This window comes from Panthera pardus, unplaced genomic scaffold (assembly GCF_024362965.1).
Source record: "Panthera pardus isolate Hobbes unplaced genomic scaffold, ASM2436296v1 HiC_scaffold_6, whole genome shotgun sequence".
Lineage (NCBI taxonomy): Eukaryota > Metazoa > Chordata > Mammalia > Carnivora > Felidae > Panthera > Panthera pardus.
In genome coordinates, this window is record NW_026526991.1 from 140445324 (window position 1) to 140464102 (window position 18779).

The window sequence follows — 18779 nt, forward strand, 5'->3', positions numbered from 1 at the left end:
TTTGTATCGATACAGTGAATTCCATTAAAAGGCAGGGATTTTTTTTTTATGGGATCTTTTCCGCAACACCTTTCACTCATGTCTCCATGCTCGTTGGTAGTGTGGGAAGGTGTTTCCGTCCCGTCACAGAAGAGGAAACTGAGGACCCACCGTAGTGACCCAGGCACTTGAAGCTGGTCAGTGACCAGGTTGGGGCCTGGGACCCTGGGCTCTGCGAGTTCATGTTTGTGATCTTTTATTTCGTTGTCAGCCTGATGGTAAGCTTCTCCTGTGTAAGCGTTGTGGATATGCCAGTTAATCTGTTAGGGGCCCGTCCCCTCACCTTTCCCTCTGCCTTGAAGCTCGGTAAGGTCCTCTGAAAGGTGTGCGGGCACGTCACGGAGGCACATGCTGCAGGCTGCTGCGGTTGGGGAGCACTCGGCTGCAGATTTGCTGTGGATAGTCTGTAGGGGGAGCCCCCACACGTGTGTTAAGTCAGACGGAGGAGGGCACGCACCGGATTGGGCCTGGTACAGCGGTTAGAGGAATGTTTCAAAAAGTGAAAGCGTGACTCCTACAGATAGGATGTTTGACGGTGAAGTCTTGCTTATGAAACCCGTAAGATTTACGAGCAGTGCGGAGGGGACGTTGCAGAAGCACCTGTGTGTGGAGTAAAGGACGGGGGAAATGAAGGGCGGGCTTGTGCTGTGGGAGGAGGACGACGTGTTCGCGTGTCTGTGGCAGGATGCACGTGCACTGCTTGGGGCCCCTGCAGTTCTGGGAGCTGCAGATAGCTCCTTGGGGCAGAATCCTCGGACCCAGAGGGCCAGCCCCCTGCGCTCTGGCAGTCGTGGGGCCTCGAGGCGGGGTCACCCGGCACAGCCCGCCCTGGCCGGCTCGCCCACGAGGCATTCTCTCTGCGGCCAGCACAGGTGCCGGTGGCCGAGAGGCTTCAGACACGTGCCAGGGACGATGGTCGACGCGGGAAGCTCTAACAGGAGCCTGCGTGCCCTCCCGCCTCCAGCGATGCCCCCACCCCACGCTGGGGGGGCTGTGTGCTCACACCCCACCAGCTGGCGTCCAGCTCCCGTCTGGGGGTCGGCAGTGCCTCTGGGGCGCTCGGCTTGCTGACACTGTTGCCCCGTTGCTGGTGCGTTGAGTCTCTGCCGTGCTGAAACTTGACGGGCGTCAGTTCCAAAGTCGTTCCAGTCATTTTTGTGTTTGATGCTTTGAAGACCGTTGTGGCTGACCGACCGTTTCCGGTTGCTTCCCTGTATTCAGGATGGACCTAGTTTTTTACCCTCACAGGGGAAGCTGGGCTCTTTCAGGGGGATAGCGATGTTTCTAGTGTCCTGGGGATAGAAATGAGCATCGCACGGCGTGGGGTGGGCCAGGTGCTGTCCCGAGGGAGCTCAGCAACCCCGGGACGTTTCCTACATCATGCTGGTTGCTCCAGCAGACGAGAAAGGCTGGGGTCAGGCAGCCTCCTGAAATGCAGCAGCCTGGACACGATTCTGTTGCCCCACTCACGGCCTCCGGGTCAGACCCAGGGCCACAGGGCCTCACCCCACATCCGCCCTGTTGGACAGAAGAGCCGCCCGACATCGTGGCTGCTAGAGCACGTGGGCTGCTGTCTGGGGTGGGCAGGACAGTGGACAGACGCCTCTGGTTTGGGGGGAAGCCCAGTGAGGTCCTGGGGGGAGTGCCGCTGGGGGTGGGTATGATGGAGTCCAGTCCTGTCACACAGGGCACAGTCTGGGGTCTTTGTGATGTCAGTTCTGGAGACTAAAGCTAGTTTCCTCAATATCAATATGTGAAAATATTCATATAACTTGTAGCACAGGGAAATACTTAGAATTGTCAAATCATTATTTTGTGTACCCGAAACTAATGGAACGCTGTATGTTAACTCTGTTTGAATTTTAAAAAGTCCACCTTTTAAGACGTTCATTTCTTTAACATTATTTTCTTTTGGGAAGGTGCCTTAAAAATTTACTGTGTGAGCTCGAGCAGTTTTGAGTGAAAGCGGTCTTAATGAAGACTCATCTTTGCGGCAAAATCTAACTTGTGTCGTGTGCATGCTGCGATGCCAGACTCGTCATCCTGACCCTCCAGCTTAGGGTTGAGTGTCCGTGGGGACAAATGACCCAGTGCCCACTTGATGACTCTTGCAGGTGTGGCTGTGTCCTGGGAACAGCCAGCCCTCCGTCCCTGTACGGCGGCGTCTCCCCCGGCTGCCCTCCGACGTCGTGCCTGCACAGAGCCAGGCTGAGGCCAGGCCCTCCCTCTCCCTGGGCCGGGGCTGCGTCAGGCTGCTGTGTCATAGCCTTGGCCGCTTCCCCGCATGATGCTGTGGGTGTTTGCCTGCCTGTGAAACAGAGGGGCATCTGCAGGATCCTGGGGTCTGGCCAGCTGTGAGCCAGCCTCGAAGCACCACTTGGGTTGTGTGGGGACAGGCTTGTGGTGCTTGGAGCGGGGTGGCCCCTGCTGATCTGCGAGCAGGTGGGGCACACAGCAGTGTCTCCACTGGTCCTGGGCCGCGTGTCCAGGGGCCCATACACAGCACCGGCAGGATGAGGCTCCGTGGCTGTTTCTACCCGGTGGTGTTCCTCACGCTGTATGCACACAGGTCTTGTCCCTCCACATAGAGGCCAGGGGACTGAGCACTCGCGGTGTCATCATCCCGTTCCTTCTGACGGTCCGAGGGACCCTCTTGAAGGAGGTGAGCTCACTGTCTTGCCTTCTGCTGTAGGAGCAGGCTCTGAGTCATCCCTGTTCACATGCGTCTTCTGGATGAACATCCCGCGAGGGTCCCAGACGCTTGCTGTGAACTCACCGATGGCTGTGTGTCTGCAGGGGTGAGAAGGTCTGTCTTCAGCTGGCCTCTGTCTTCCCCGCAGTCGTGTACCTGGCTCCGGATGTGACTCCAGTAGAGGACACATGCCGGTTCCCTCAGAAGCCTGTCCAGAGAGCTGGGGCCGCCCCGCCTGGAGCCTGGAGGGGATCCCGTGGGACTCCTTTCCCGGCATTCTAGAGCCTGCGTCCTGGCCGCCCCCAATCCCACGCGTGGAGAAGTCTCCCTCCACCGGGTCCCGGACACCTCTCCATGGCAGCCCCAAAGTGGCCGATACTCGGGAAGTATGGTGTCAGATTTAGGGCTGTTTACAGGGCAGAGACCCCAGCATCTTCTGGGTCACCGGGTGTTGAAGCCCAGAGGATCCAGGATGGCCATCTCTCGTGGCGTCAGTGGCACCGAATAGCGTAAATGCAGCTCGACCCCAGAAAGCTGGGCGTCAAGGCCCTGCTTCGTGGTTCAGCGCTTGTGTGATCTTGAGAAAATACCTAATTTTTGTACTCGTTTTCGTAACTCTGTGATGGGGCCTTTCCCAGTGCTGAGGACGTCGTGTCAGGAAGCACTGAATACTCAGGAATGGCCCCTCTTGTCTCCCCACGCCCTTGTGTGTGAAATAATTGCTCAAAGAGCCCGTGCAGATCGGGGTGGGGTCTAAAATGGGAAGTTTCTCCTTGGGTTGTATGATACCTGTTAAATTTTCTTCCTCATGTAAACGTGGATGCAGGAAGATTTGGGAATTTGTGCAGTTAAAAAAGGCTTTTGTAAGGAAGGGTGTTGCTTATAAACAGTTGAGGTGGCCCATGACCTTCACGGCGTCCATTCCTGGCTGGTGCTTGCAAAATGCGACAGGAGTTTTTAAGTTATCTTACTATATACAGTGAGCTCTTTCAGTTACCGTTACTAGATTCTGTATAGGATTCGCGCACTGCTGCTTGGTTACAGCGAGCTGTGATGAGCCGAGCTGGGCCCATTCCTGCACCGGTGACTCAGCTGTGACTGTTGTCAGTAATAAATGGGGTGTTTTGATTGCTGCAGGAAGGGCCTGCTGCACACTGTCCCCCAGCCCGTCACCCCTGTGGGCCCTCGTTTGACCTTGGAAGTTCACAGGTGAACGACAGAACCTTCTCCCATGGAGTGGACCTCCAGTGGGGAAACCGAGGTTGACCCCCAAATGCACCACAGTCGGGCTGTCCTTCTAGGGGATCGGCATGGGCTTGATTTCTGCAGCACTTGCTGTCCTTAGGGGACCCTCTTGTGACTCTCCTGAAGACCCTAAGTTCTCTGCAGAGACTCGGTGATCACGGGACCACGAGATCATGACCTGAGCTGAAGTCGGACGCTTAACCGACTTGAACCCCCCAGGCGCCCCTGGAAATTACACGTTAAGAGCAGAAAGAAACTGCATTTTAATTCATATCCCAAATATATGACCTGTTAGTTTTTTCTTCTTCCTATGTGACCACTGTGTTTTTTGCTAGAAATGTAAAATTATATTTGAATAGTGTTCTAGCTCTTCTCCAAGACTGGCACATAATTTTTGAATGAAATGTAAAAATCAGTTGCACAGAACCTTCACCATTTGTGGCCCAGAATTTCCCAGTAAGCAGCGTGTTGTATGTCTCCACATGGTCCCTCTGCATTGCGTGACCTGGTGGTTTGCCCCTCAGGTGGCCTTGAACTTGTAGGGACTGTTGAGCACAGAGAAGGTTTCTGATGACCCTCTGAGTCTCACTGTCCCGCAGTCCCTAGATGTGGGGGCGGGGAGTATGCTGCTTCTCCGCTGAACCCAAGTTTTATTTGCCTGATGAGTCTTATTTGCCTTTCTGTCCTGTGGACTTTGTGCTTTTTCCAACCTGGAATGTAAATAAATGAAAAGGGATGTTCTCTTCCATCACCAGCCTCTGTTTATGTGCAGGGCTCAGATCAGCTGGGTATTTGGAAGTTTCTGTGCACATCGATGGCATTTTTTGTTTTTAAGAATAATTTAAAAGTGTGGTTATTTGTCCTCCAAATGGGTAACTATCTGGTTCTATCAAGAAAAATGTAGCCACGAGACTAGTTTTATGTATGTATGTATGTATGTATGTATTTATTGAGAGGGCAAGTGGGGGAGGGGTGGGGAGAAAGGGACAGAGAATCTGAAGTGGGCTCCAGGGTGGCAGCAGCGAGCCTGATGCGGGGCTTGAACTCACGAACTGTGAGATCATGACCTGGGCTGAAGTCAGATACTCAACCGACTGAGTTGCCCAGGTGCCCGAGACTAGTTTTAAAAGATGCAAGTGTGGGTGTGCACTTGGCTTACCAGTTACACTAATAATGCAAAGCACCTGCACGGTCTCTGATAAATGGAGATCGTTGTTTTGTTTTTATGACAAAACGTGTGGAATCCATGTTGCAGTGCTGATCTTGACCAGGGAAAGGTAAGAGCTTGAGCCTGGACATTCTTAGACGACTTCCTGGGTCCCTGGAGCTCAGCTCGGGGATCTGGGACTAAGGAGCAAAGAACAGGCACATGGGAGGGCGATGACCATCTCCAGGTCTGGGCGGATCCAGCGGGGCCAGAGGCAGATTCCTTCTGGCCCCTTGGGCTCAGCGTGTGCGTTGTGACTGTGTGACCGGAGCCTCCAGAGGTGCCTGCAGGTGACTGTGGGGGTGGAGGGGGCCTGGTCATGGAGCCCCCAGAATAGGACGGGCAGGGCTGGGGCGCCAAGGGCAGAGAGCCATTGTTTCCGGGGGGAGTTCCTGGAAGATGGTCCCAGCCAGAGGCGGTTGGGCAGGATGAGGTGAAGAATGGCTTTGGGGCTCCACTTCCTTCCTCCCCCCGGGTCCAGGGAGGTGGAGGGAACTCCAAGAGGCCAGCTCAGAGGCTGTCTCTCGGTTACCAGCCCCAAGGAGGAGGTGCAGTCTCGACCAGGGCTCCCGTCGTTTCCATGACACTGGCCGCTTGCTCCATCTTTAAGTCCGATTTCCTCAGGGGTCAGACTTCGAGTTACTTTCTTCCCTTCAGTCGTTCCCTTTGTCCAGCTTATTCACCATGCGTTACAAGCCGGGACACTAGTTTAAGTCACCAGAGATAGTTTGTCTCACTCTCGATTCTGTATAAAAATCCAGTTCTTAGAACAAAGGTGTGTCATTGTCGGACACGAGACACAACATGCCAAAGGGCCACTGGTTTGGGGACCCTGTTATTTTACGTCCTACACTAACAGTGAAGATTTATGGTTAAAGAAGGAGATGCCTGACGTCTTTCTTAGTGCAGAGATTTTTATGAATTTTGTTTCGGGCTGTTTGGGCTGGAAGGGAAAGGTTGCGTCAAGAACAGTTCCAGAGGGGCGCTTGGGTGGCTCAGTCGGTTAAGCGTCCGACTTCGGCTCAGGTCATGATCTCACGGTCCGTGAATTCGAGCGCCACATCAGGCTCCGTGCTGACAGCTCGGAGCCTGGAGCCTGTTTCAATTTCTGTGTCTCCCTCTCTCTCTGCCCCTCCCCCATTCATGCTCTGTGTCTCTCTTTCTCAAAAATAAATAAACCTTAAAAAAAAAAAAAAAGAACAGTTCCAGAGATATTTGGGGCCATGCCGTTCACTCCTTGGAAGATGGTGTAATGTTCCCTGGTGGCTCTTTCCAAAGAGACAACACGTGGGATGCGTGCCCTTTGTTATGTTTGCTACGGAAACATGGCCGCCCCGCGGGCTCTGCGCAGTGGGCAGGGGGCATTGCTGTGCAGCGTTGGTGACGATGGGGTAGAGGGTTTCCCAGACCGGCATCTTGATAGCAGTTGGTGTGGACTCATGTGTATGCTACTCCCTTGAGGCGGGAATGGTCCCCCTCCAAGCGCTTCCTCAGGATGACGTGTACTGCTGGAGACTTCATTCTCGTGTCCTAGTAGTTTCCAGCTTCCTTCTCCTATTTCTAACTGAATTTCTGGCGCTGTGAAGGCAAAGGCGTGGGGAGCATCCCGTCTGACTCTCAGGGACAGGGCACCGTGGACAAATAGTGAGGAGCCGCTCTCGGTGTGTGTCTTTAAGGACTAATGAGCCCTTCTCTCAGCCGGTCAGGGCCTGAGGTGCTGGTCCTAGATGGGGAAGCCTCCAGGCTGGCGTGTGCATAGCTCATGGCATGCTAGGTTTTAAAGGAGAGCATTCTGGGGAGAAGGGTCGGTGTCCGAGATCTTGTTGGACTTCTGGGTTAGAAGGAAGTGAGGGCCTTGCCATCCAGAGCCGTCATCCAGGGAGGGGAAGGCCGGCACTGTGTGGGCGTCAGTAATCTCCACCTTTCTGGGGCCGGGTAGCAGCTGTGTGTCCGTATGCATGTTGTGTCTTGAGGCCATGTGTCCCCCAAGGCAGCGTCCGGTCCTAGGCCCTTACAGCACCACACGCTAGTTCTATGCTTTCCCCCGATAATTACTTGTTTTTGTTGTTGCTCTTGTCCCAGCAGTCGAACCCTCTCTTCAGGGGACCGGACAGGCCGTCAGGTCTGAGGCCTTCAGGGGGCAGGCCCTCGGCCACCACTCTGGTCCCCAGTTTGGTTTATAAAGTTACTCTCAGGATCGGTTTAGAGATAGTGTCTGTGCTCCTGCTCTGTCAGGTTCGTTCCTCTGGAAGCCACTCCCAGCTTCTGACCTGTCTGTACTGTCCTTGTAGGCGTTTATGATCTAGTCTGCATAGATCCCCCAGTCTTCATCTGCGAATATGTTCGTATTATAATTTTAATTAACAGATTTTGAGTAGTTCCTTATGACTTTCAGGCTGTTGCTGAATGGATGGTGTTTGCGCGGAGAAACTGGCTCCACGCTGACAGCCTTTGGAAGCTATTTTGAAATGAATTGCTTTCACCCTAAATGTTTTCAGGTTTTACATGTGTATGTGCCTGAGAGCCATGAAGGCATCTAAGTGTTCAGGGCTTTGCACCTTCCTTACAAGAAGAGTAATGTCATGTAGAGCGTTATTAGTTTGTTTTTGCTTCCAGACAATAATGTTATTTTTTTTTCCCACAAAGAGACACTTGCTAAAGTAAGTCGCGAATTATAATATACTCAGGAAGGAACATGGATCAATAGAGCATAGAGTTTATAAATAGACCCGCATAAATGTGGCCATTGATTTCTGACAAGGTGCAAAAGCAGTTCAGCGGACAGCAGAGTATCTCCTCCACAAATGGTGCAGGAAGCATCGGGCGTCTATGTGCAACAAAGTGAAAAGTGCCATATCCACGAGTCAACTGTAATGGGGTCATAGCTCCAATGTAAAACTCTAAAGCTTCCAGAACACAACATCAGAGGAACTCTTTTTACCTTGAAGGTAGCATTCTGGACATAATACGGCGGCTCACAAAAGAAGAACCTGAGTGTAGTTCGCCAAAACGAAAAACTTCTGCTCTGTAGAGACATTGTTAAGGAAAAAAGCAGAAGCCACCTACACGCTGGGAGAAAGTATTCACAAACCATACACCCTACGAAGGGCTTGCACCCGGAATATGTAAAGGACCCCACAGTTCCATACAAAGAACACAAATGAGATAATTCGCACAGAATATTCGAATGGATGCTTGATCAACAAGGACATAAGGACATAAGCACAGGAACTGTTGGCCATGACCAGTCCCACAGAGAGGCACATGACAGCCAGGGCGTGACGCTTTTACGTGCCGAAGCGTGGCTGGGACGGAGGCACGGCCGGTACCGAGTGCTGGCGAGGGTGGGGCTACTGGTATGTGTGGTTGCTGCTGGTGGGAACTCAGGCTGGCACGGCCGCTCCAGAAATGGCACTTTCTTACAAAAGTGAACATGTGCTTCACCTGTGACCCGGCGGTCTGCGCCTGGATGTCTCCCCAACAAAAACCTGTCCTGGAGCCCTTACAGAAGCTCCGTTCGTAGTTGCCGAAGAGAGATGAACAGGCCAACTGTGGTACGGCCATCTAGACCGTGGAATACTAACTACCCCGCTGTCAAATGAAACAAGTTATTGACACAGCAGCTTGGATGATTCGCAAAGGCTTGGTGTTGAATGAAAGAATACGGTCTCACACATTACATTCTATAAAATCCCATGTACATGGCATTCTGGAAAAGACAAAACCATAGAAAGAGAGGACGCATCTCAATTTGAGTTTTGCTTTTTTAGAGTCCACATAGGGGGTGAGATGATCCAGGGGTTGCCTTCCTCCGTCTGGCTTGTATTGGTTAGCACAACATTTTCCAGGTTTATATATGTTATTGCAAAGGACAGAATCTCCTTTTTATGGCTGAATAATACTCCACCGTGTATGTGCCCAGTCACCCCTTCATGGACTCTTGGCTTCTGTGAATAATACTGCAGGGAGTGTTGGGGCACGGATGTCTTAGACCCAGTGTTTTTACTTCCTTCAGAGGAACACTCAGATGTGGGATTGTGGGGTCATAGGGTAGTTCTGTTTTTAAGTTTTTGGGGAACCTGCACACTGTTCTCCAGAGCAGCCGCACCAGTTTGCATTCCTACCAGCAGTGCGAGACGGCTCCCCTTTCTCTGCATCCTCACCAACACTTGTTTCTTGTGTCGTTGAGCTTAGCCATTTTGACAGGTATGAGGTGGTACCTCATCGTGGGTTTGATTTGTATTTCCTTGATGAAGAGTGATGTCAAGCATCTATGTGTCTGTTGGCATCTGGATGTCTTCTTTGGAAAAAGAAATGTCTGTTGAAGCCTTTTGCCCAATTCTTAACTGTTTTTTTGCAGTTGAGTGGTAGGGGTCCCTTCTGTATTTTGGATATCAGCCCCTTATTGGACGGGTGACTCACCAGTATCTTCTCCCATTCCGTGGGCTGTCTTCATTTTGCTGCTTGTTTCTTTCATAGCACAGATGCTTTTAGTTTGTGGTCCTCTTGTTTGGTTTTGCTTTTGGTGTCAGGTTAAAAAAAAAAACAAAATGTTGCCAAGATGAATGTTGAGGACCTTTTTCCCTGTGTTTTCTTCTAGGAGTACTGTAGTTTCAGGTTTTACATTTTAGGTCTTTGATCCATTTTTGAGTTAACTGCTGTGCGTAGTGTAAGATAGGGATCGAACTTCATTTTTCTTCATGTGGACGTCCAGTTTTCCCAGCGCCATTTGTTGAGGAGATGATACATCCCCCAATTGTGTGTCCTTGGTGCCTGGTTGAACAGTTGGGTGTATGTGCATGGGTTTATTTTGGGCTCTTGATTCCATTTTCTTGATCTTCTGTGTCTGTTTTTGTGATGATGCCATACTGTTTAGATTGCTACAGCTTTGTAACATAGCTTCCAATCAGGAAGTGGGATGCATCCAGCTTTGATTTTCTTTCTCAGTATTGTTTTGGCTATCCTGGCTCTTTTGTGGTTCCATACAAATTTGGGGATTGTTTTTTCTATATTTGTGGAAAATGCATTGGGATTCTGATAATCACACTGAAAGTATAGATGCTTTTGTGTAGCATGAACATTTTCACAATATTCTCATCTGTGAATGCAAGGTATCTTGTTTATTTTTCTCGTTTCGCTCATCACTGCTTTGTAATATTTAGGAAATATGTGTATTTCCAATATGACAAAATGGAATTCATGATGATTCTTTTTTTTTCTTTTTCTTGGAGTCTTAGTTGATAAGGGAAGATGGCATAAAAAAACATAGTTTTATTTTTTTAATTTTAAAATCTTCATCTTTTTATTTATTTTTAGAGAGAGCGAGCGAGTGAGTGCAAGTGGGGGAGAGGGCCAGAGAGAGAATCTTAAGTCTCCCAAGTGGGGCTTGATCTCAGGACCCTGGGACCATGACCTGAGCTGAGTCACGACTCTAAACTGACTGAGCCACCCAGGTGCCCTGAAACAAATTTAAAGTCACTTTTAACAGCAATGGCAATAGTTCTGGTGAAAGTTACCCTAAGTTACTTTTGAAAAAAACTTGTTTCCTTAATATAACTGTGTATGGAGTTTTATTTTTATGTTTTGATGTGGTGAATTGAAAGAAAAGTCACAAATACTGGGGGAGGGCTGTCGATGGGGGCTGTTGAAGGGGACGCAGGCTGCCCAGTGGTCTGGAGTACTCGGTAAACCGGACTGTGCTGTTGGAGGGGCTGTGGTCAGTGCATGTGAGTCAGTGCATGTGAGGCGGCACTGGCCTAAGGTGACCCTGTGGCTTTGGTACTTTCACGAGGAGGCTGTGTAGGTCTTGGTACCCCCAGCACCTCGGTGTCGTCCCTGGCAGTGGTCCGCAAGCCTGGGTGCTTGCACCTGCCTCCAGGAGGGTCCTTTCCACTCTGGACATGCAGAGCCTTGGCTGAGAGGGGTCTTGGCATAGGTTTCCTTGGGGAGAGGGTGGGCGCACAGCCCTTGGCCCTGGCAGCATGCAGCACCTTAAGCCCTGCAGACAGCATCTTCACCCGGTTGTTGGGGACACGTACGTGCATTGAGTGCACAGCACTGACTTCAGACTCAACCCCTTTAGCTTAAATCCTGAAGCTGCAGTCCTGGCCCTTAGTCTGTCCTTCTGCATCACTGGGGGTGGTTTGTGGGATGTCACATGGAGAAGGCTTGATGGGCGGTGGCTTTCCTGCTTGGTTGGGGGGGTGGTCAGACTAGAGCCTATGCACAGGACGACTCTGTATTTGCTGCTTAACAGCTCAAAGGTAAGATTGATGATTTTTATAGACGTGTAAGACTTTCTGGTTTTCGCTAAATCCTCGATGTTGATTTTTCATACATAATGCTGATGGCCTGCTCTGTTAGCGCAGCCCCAGTGAGTTGCGTGTTGACAGCTGACGCTGTGTGTTAACCCTGTGACCCAGGAGGAAGCTACTGTCATCCACATTTTACTGAAAAGGAAATTAAAGCTTAGGAGATTCAGATAATTTGTGTAAACTTCACAACGACTCGGGCAGTCGGGCTTTGGAATTCATGCCCTTGACCATCCCCAAGCCCCTGGGTTTCCCCAGCTTCCAGGTAGCGTTTGTGGGACAGGACCGGGACTTCCTATTAATGGATGAGATGTTAGCATTTTGAGACGCATGCGTTCCCCGAAACAGGCATGTCTGGGATGGGGAACAGAGGCGATGGAAATGTGCTGGATATGTGTGTGTGTTGTATTTCATCAGAGCTCCTGAAAATCTGTTTTCCACAGTAGGAATTTTACTTGTGAAGTTCTGTTTACTAAATATTCCGTACAGGAACAGGTTTTTGTGGGTTCTAGTTTGAAAAGTTTTTGGAGCGACGTGGGTGAACGGGCTACGCATGATATAGCCAAGCGGGTTCTGCTCACAGGTGACTTCGTCAGCTTGGACACAGTCCCCCCAGGGCGTGATTCACTGCAGGGGTGGCCCGTTTGCAGCCTTGTCCAGCGTGGTCTCGTTCCTCCAGAGCCGAGGGCTGAGAGCGGGGTCTCTGGTCCAGCCTGCAGCAAGAACTCCCAGCAGGAACGTGGGACCCTCAGGTTCCCTACCGAGTTCACCACCATGGACCTGACTCCCCCTTTACAGTCTGGGCTTTCTGGGTCTCACACATGCTTGCTCTCTAATCTTATGCCAGTCTCTACCAGTTTGGAAGGAAATTTGGGGTTTTAACAAGAATACAGTACTGGAACCCTGTTCTCAGCCTTTGCAGAAGCTTAAGTTCGGTGCTTTCCTTTTGTTTACCTGTTAAGAGAGGCTCAGGTGATTGAATTCTCATTCCCTCCTGGAGATGGTTCAGAGCTAATTAGGTGGAAACCTAAAAAGAACTGAAGAAGCGATGGCAGACAGACCCTAGTAAGGATGGAGTGTGGTGCCGCTTTGCTGAGCCCTCACCAGGGTGGCAGGGCCATTTCTGTCCCATCCATGCTGTGATCGCCCTGCCCTCTTGGTTTCAAGGCCATAGTGTCTCAGGGGCCTTTTGGGTCTCTAAAAGACCCTGTTTTCTGGCTGGGCAAATTGCTTTCCCCTCTCATGTGACAGTCAGAAATGTGTGATGCGAAATAAACAGTGAACGTCCTCTCTCCCCCAATGTTTGAATGTGGTGATTTAGGTGTGTTTATGTGTATTGAGGTGTGGGTCAAGGTCATTCTTCAAGGGTCAGGGTTTTTTCATCCTCGGGTCTTGCCGTTGGTGCCACCCCTGATGAATGCACTTTGCCACACTCCTCACGTGTGGATGACTGTCTTCTCAGACCTGCCTGGGACGGCGTTGGCAAGCCCAGGGACGTGAGGGTGTTGCCATGTGAGCAGCACAGGCTTCGGGCCGGCTTCCTGCCTCCCTGGGCGCTGACCCGGCTCAGTTCCCTGGCCCCACCGCAGCAAACAGGGCTTTGGGACGTATGCCATTGAAGCCAGACCTATGGCCTGTGGAGCTAATAAGGCTGTGGTTGTTGGTTTTATGGAATTATGCACTCTAGGGTAATTAAAAGCAGTCGCGCTGAGAGAGCTTTGGATGCTATTTGCTCGACGTAATTCAGGTCCAGTTTTTCAGGAACATCCTGACTTGGGCGACGGATGCTCCCCTGTACTCACACACGTGCTGGGCAGCTCCCTTTACGTTAGGCTGGACGTTTCTTTAAGCGAGGATTTTCTGGTGTTCTCCTAAATTCTGTTATCGTCCGAATCCCTAAGAGGATGCTGTTTTATCCTGTGTCTTCTCAGGTTCCCTCTTGTCTCAGCTCAGGCTGCTGGGCCCCAACACCACAGATGGGCTCAGAAACCAACTGGTTCCTCACAGCTCTGGAGGCTTCAAGGTCCAGGCGCCAGCAGATTTTGTGTCCGGTGGGGACCCTTCCTGGTTCACAGCATCTTCTCCTGGGTCCTCACATGGCAAAGAGGCGAGGGAGCGTCCTGGGGCCTCTTTTACAAGGACACTGATCCCATCATGGAGGTTCCACCTTCAAACCCCCCTCCCCTCCCAAAGACCCCCATCTCCTAACATCATCACCTGGGCGTTCAGTTTCCACATAGGAGTTTAGGGGGAACACAAAGACTCTATAACATCTATGGTTTTTTAAAATTTTTTAAAAATTTTCGAGAGACAGCGCAAGCAAGCAGGGGCAGGGCAGAGAGAGAATCCCAAGCAGGCTTCGCACTGTCAGCACAGAACCCGACTTGGGCTCGATCCCACCAGCTGTGAGATCATGACCTGAGCCAAAATCGAGTCTGATGTTTAACCGACTAAGCCCCCTAGGTTCTCCTCTAACATCTCTACTTTAAGGACTTCCCTTGTCTTGTGGACATGATAGGCCCAAATGTCTGTGGGATTTCCTATTAGAACCTCCCACGCCTCACTTGTCATGTTATCTGGATTCACCTGGGCATCTGCTGGGTGCCCCGGGTAGGGGTCGTGTCACCAGTGTTTTGCAACACGATGCTCTGGGAGAAAGTAGGTCCCTAACAGACACCGTGAATGATCCGTGGCTAACTGTCCGACTTTTCTGGCGGTTAAAACAGGCTGAGGCCTGAGCCTTACTTCAAGATGAGGGTTGAGAACCCCATTTCCTGCGGAGGTGTGATCCTGTGTCCTCTCCGGCCTTCCTCAGGGTGGGTTTGGGTGTCGTCAGCATCCGGTTCTCTTGGTGCTGGACCATCGACCACCTCCTCGGCCTCGTGAGGACGGCCCGTCGGCCGCTGGAGTCATCGGGCCCTTGTTGGCAAGTGGCTGTGGCCTCGGATGGCTAAGTCGTCCTGGTGGCTGCTTGGTGGGAGCTGTGGCAAGGCCACGTCCTCCCTCAGCCTCCTCCCTGGTGCCACGTGTCCTGCTCTTCTCGCTGGGGAGCAGGAGTGCACAACTGGGTGTCAGCCTGGAACCGGTGTCCTCTCCAAGCAGACGCTTCTGCAGGGGAGGCGGGCCACATTCGGGGTCCCGCCCCTGCCATTGGTGCTGGGAAGGAACCGGCTTCACCTAGGTGGAGGCTGGAATGCATGGCTGGACGATCCCTTGGGGGAGAGTGAGTGGCGTTTGCTGGTTCCTCTTTCTGCGCCATGGCGGGCCGTGCTCCCGGTGGTGCTCCTGGCGAGCTCGCCTGCGAGCTGAGAGCCAGTGACTCGTTTCCTCCGTGTGGCTGTCATGCTGGGGCGGGTGTGGGTGGGCAGGGGTCTCCTCCCCCGTGCTCGTGGCCCGCACACGCGCCTCTTCCTGACAGACCCATCGGATGGCCGGGAGGGAGGGAGGGCTCCGTGTGGGCCGCCTCCGTCCCGTCCCAGGGGCATGTGAGTGCGTCCCTTAGCCCCGCACTCGCAGACATGGCCTCCCTCCCTGCACAGCCTGAGCTGCTTTTAGAGGTTTGGAGATGTAATTTAACTCGTCTTCGATTCGGAGTGTTATTAAATTTTAATGTTTAAATTGGTGGCTGTATTTTATGGCCTTTGCGTTCTCTCCCGATTGATTTTTCTTTTCCCCGTAAGAGAGGAGGTGTGTGCAGGAGAAAGCTGCATGTGGCCCCCATTCTGAGGGTCGAAGTGAATTCTGAAAGCTCTTCATCCAGGTAGCGAGCTGATCCAGAGCCTCGATTCCAGTTGGGCCTGTCAGCTCAGCAGAACCGGGCCCTGTGGGGAAAGCAGCCGCTTAGCGCTGTTCCGGATCCTTCTCCAGAGAGAAGCTGGCTGGCCGCCACCTGCCTATCGCCCCGCTGTTAGCGCTCGGTGTGCATGTCTGTCTGCCGTCCCTGAGGTGGCCGGGGTCGTCCTCACTGACCTCATGTGTGACTCCGGCTCCAGGGTGTGGGGTGCAAAGTGTCACGCACAGCCTTCCGAACGGGAGTCAGTCGTGAGCTGAGTCCAGTAAAACTAAACCAGGGAGTGGTTCTTGTCCCAGCTTCGGAGCCCCCGGAGCCTGTAGATTGGACCCTGTAACCCCAAGGGCCATCCAAAGAGACCTCGAAGCTGCCGGGATCACAACCCCGACCCACCCTGGCCGTTCCCATTTTCACCTACTGTAATTGCACACGTGTGTAGCCGCTGCTCAGTGGAGCCAGGTTTTGGGTGAGCTTTGCCCTGGAGAGAGTGGCAGCTCCAGCTCTGGAGCCTTGGGGGTGCAGACCGCAGACCCTGCTGCCTTCAGTGGGGACTTGCAGGCCTGCCCTACAACGCGGGAGGTGACGGCCGCTGCTCCCCGTGGGAGCTCCCCACCCGCCGGTGGTTACTGATGTGTCACTGCTCGGGACGTCTGGGGCCACAGCTGGGCGTGGGCAGACCTGGGGCCCAGAGCCACCTGGAGGCCGCTTCCCTCCGCACCTGTGGCTGAGAGTCCCTTGTGCGGCGGCTTGGTGGCTGTGGCTGTGGCCCTCCCCGCGTGCCATCACATGGCTCCCTGGGCCGGTGTGCTGGCCAAAGTGGAAGCCACGTGGTCTAGCCCTGGGGGGTGCGTCGGGTCCCATCCCCAAGCCCAACGTGGATCACGAGGCGGCAAATGCACTGTCAGGGAATCCGTGACCCTGGGTTAAAGCGATCCTGCTAGGCCCCTTCTGTTTTTTAGTTTTTAATAAAGTGTATTTTCTCCTTTCAAAATCAAATAGGAGCCCCAGCCCAGCTCGGCTGGTTTACGTATCGAGTGGAGCACAGTTCTTCCTGCCGGACGCTGAGAAAAGTCGGCCAGAGCTTGAGAATGTGGCAGAGGGGAGCAGCGTGCCTGTCGGGTGGGGCGGGACACATGTGACAGGCCCACTCGTGGCTTGATAATCGAAACTTGGTTTGGCCCAGTGTTAGTCACTGCCGACGAAAGGCCAGGAGTGACGTTTCCGTCACTTGCGCGTTTTTTTCCGGTAGCGACACATCTGGTTTGTGTCCTGACCCCAGCCTCTGCCCCATCTAGCCGGCCCTCTGAGGCCGCCGTCATTGTCCCAAGTGCCTGTAAGTAATTCCCCAAATGTTCTTTGAACCAGCTTTACCACCTGGCGGCTGCCCATTAATGATCGAATACGCTTTTGAAGGTGTTCATCCCAATGTTTTTTGTTTTTTTTTTCCTGTGTGGGGATTGTTTTTAGCTTTTTGAAAATTCTCTGGGATGTAGAACACTCAAGTGTCTGGAGCCTGGCGTTTCCATTCCTGCTTCTTGGGTTGGGCTCTGCTGACGTTGCAGTTCAGAAGAGCGGAGCGTTCAAGAGTCTGTGTGTCTGTGTGTCAGCTTTACAGCCCTGTGGTCGGTCCGATCGCGGGCGAGCTGCGGTGAGCGTGGGAAGCAGAGCCCAGGGCACGGTGGAGGCGCTTTGGGAACCGCGGGTGACGGGTCAGAGCTTCCGAAGCATCGGTTCCTGTCGAGTAAGCCAGCCAGTTGGTACTATGCATACTGAAAAAAATCCTCTTTGTCTGGTAACAGGATGTGTCTTAAGTAAACAGGCCTTTATCCTTTAATTCAGAGACACCACGTGCTTCATTTGTTTAAATCGGCCACGAACTGTGGTGAATAATTAGTGTGTCAAGCACAGTTTAGGTGCTAAGGAGACCAGATAAACAGGAAGTCCTCAGCAAATAGGCGGGCTCGGAGGGCGAGCCGCGTGGGCGCAGACGTGTATAACATGTGCTGGGAGCCGGAGGCGCGAGGCGGGCCTGCAGGTGGGCAGGGCTGGCCGAGTGGAAGGGCTTGGGGTGCCTGTGGACGGCGGTGGGAGCAGGCCCACCCGCACGATGCCCCACCAGACCCTGAAGGAGGCCAGGCGTCTCCACGAGCCCGTCAACAGCGACACGGTAGAACAGCGTGCCGTGCAGGAGAGAAACCGTATCGCTGCTGCTGGAGGAGTAACCTGGTCCCCACGCACACACGCAGTCACACGTCTGCGCACACGCTGCTCTTAGTGGCATTTTAAAAATCGTATTAAGTACAGAAGACGCCGAGGAGACGACACTCGGTCCTTGTTCTGTGGCGAGTGTCGTTGATGTAAATCAACACCCCTGTTACTCAACGGAGGGCGTCCGGCCTCCCTGCTCGGTGGGTGGGGTGGTCTCTCTGGAGGAGGGACGGTTTGCACAGTGCTGGAGAGCTGTAGGCAGCAGAGGATCCAGAATCTTTGAGGCCTCACGTCTGCACGTGTTCGAACCGCGTCGCGGGTGTGTGAGGTGCCACCCCTGGTTGGCGGAGCGAGCGCAGGACGTCCACGATGTGCCAGGTGCTCTTGTCTGTGCCTGGCATCACCTGGGTCACGTCGAGAGTCGTTGGCTACTTAGATTCGTGTAGTTTTCTCAGGAAACGCACTTTTCGGTTTAGGTTGCAGTGTCTCTAAGAGCCGCGTGAAAGTGGCTGAAGGGATTCCAGGAGGTAATCGTCTGCCAGGGAGACCCTGACCGTGCCAGGCTGGGAGCAGAGGGCACCTGTCTCATGTTTATAGCTGTATGACCTTCGGGAGAATTTTGACCCTCTCCTTTGTTTTAGACCACTTAACTAAGCCGCTGTTAAGCAAGGCAGTGGCAGAAAGACTTTTCTGTTACAAAAATTCCCTTTACAACTTCAGAGTCAGGGCAAAATATACCCAAGTTAGTGTTACATTAAATCTTTCTTTTAATTGTTAATTTTTTTTCTTTTTTCTTTTTTTTGGAGAGAGAGCTTACGTGCCTGAGTGAGCAGGGAAGGAGGAGAGAGAGAGAGAGAGAGAGAGAGAGAGAGAGAGAGAGAGAGAGAGAGAGAATCCTAAGTGGGCTCCACACTATCAGCAGAGCCCCGTGCGAGGCCCGAACTCAGGACTGTAAGATCGAGCCCCCAGGTGCCCTGGTGTTACATTAATTCTATTTGAAGTTTGTTAGACTCTTAGAAAGTAGAAAAAAACGGTGTTATCTGCCACTTTGGAATTCGGCCAGTAATGGAGGTCATACCCAGTCATTTTAATGACCATAAGACTTTTAACTTTTTTTTTTTTTTTTTTAACCCTGTAATAAAATATATTGAAAAGGCAGAACAGAGCATCCTTTCAGGTCAAAGATCTGTTGCTCAGAATTTGTGGGGACCAAGCAGGAGAGTAGGGTCTGGAGACCCCTCCTGCCCTTGACCTGCAGGGCTCTCAGACTAGGGCATTTCTTGCTGC

At 52.4% G+C, this 18779-nt stretch overlaps 1 protein-coding gene across 10 annotated transcripts in view; it reads left to right on the top strand.

Moving 5' to 3' along the window:
• Nucleotides 1–18779, top strand: part of DIP2C (disco interacting protein 2 homolog C) — a 413035-nt gene that overhangs the window by 86731 nt on the left and 307525 nt on the right. The window contains exon 1 of one of the 10 annotated variants that reach the window (XM_019460924.2): nt 4504–4848. The exons of 8 other annotated variants lie outside the window; for them this stretch is intronic. In XM_019460924.2, the coding sequence (XP_019316469.1) occupies nt 4791–4848 (58 nt within the window). In that variant the 5' untranslated portion in view covers nt 4504–4790. Of the gene's footprint in view, nt 1–4503; nt 4849–18779 lie in introns of those variants that run through there. One more of the 10 variants, XM_019460928.2, reaches the window with a different exon arrangement.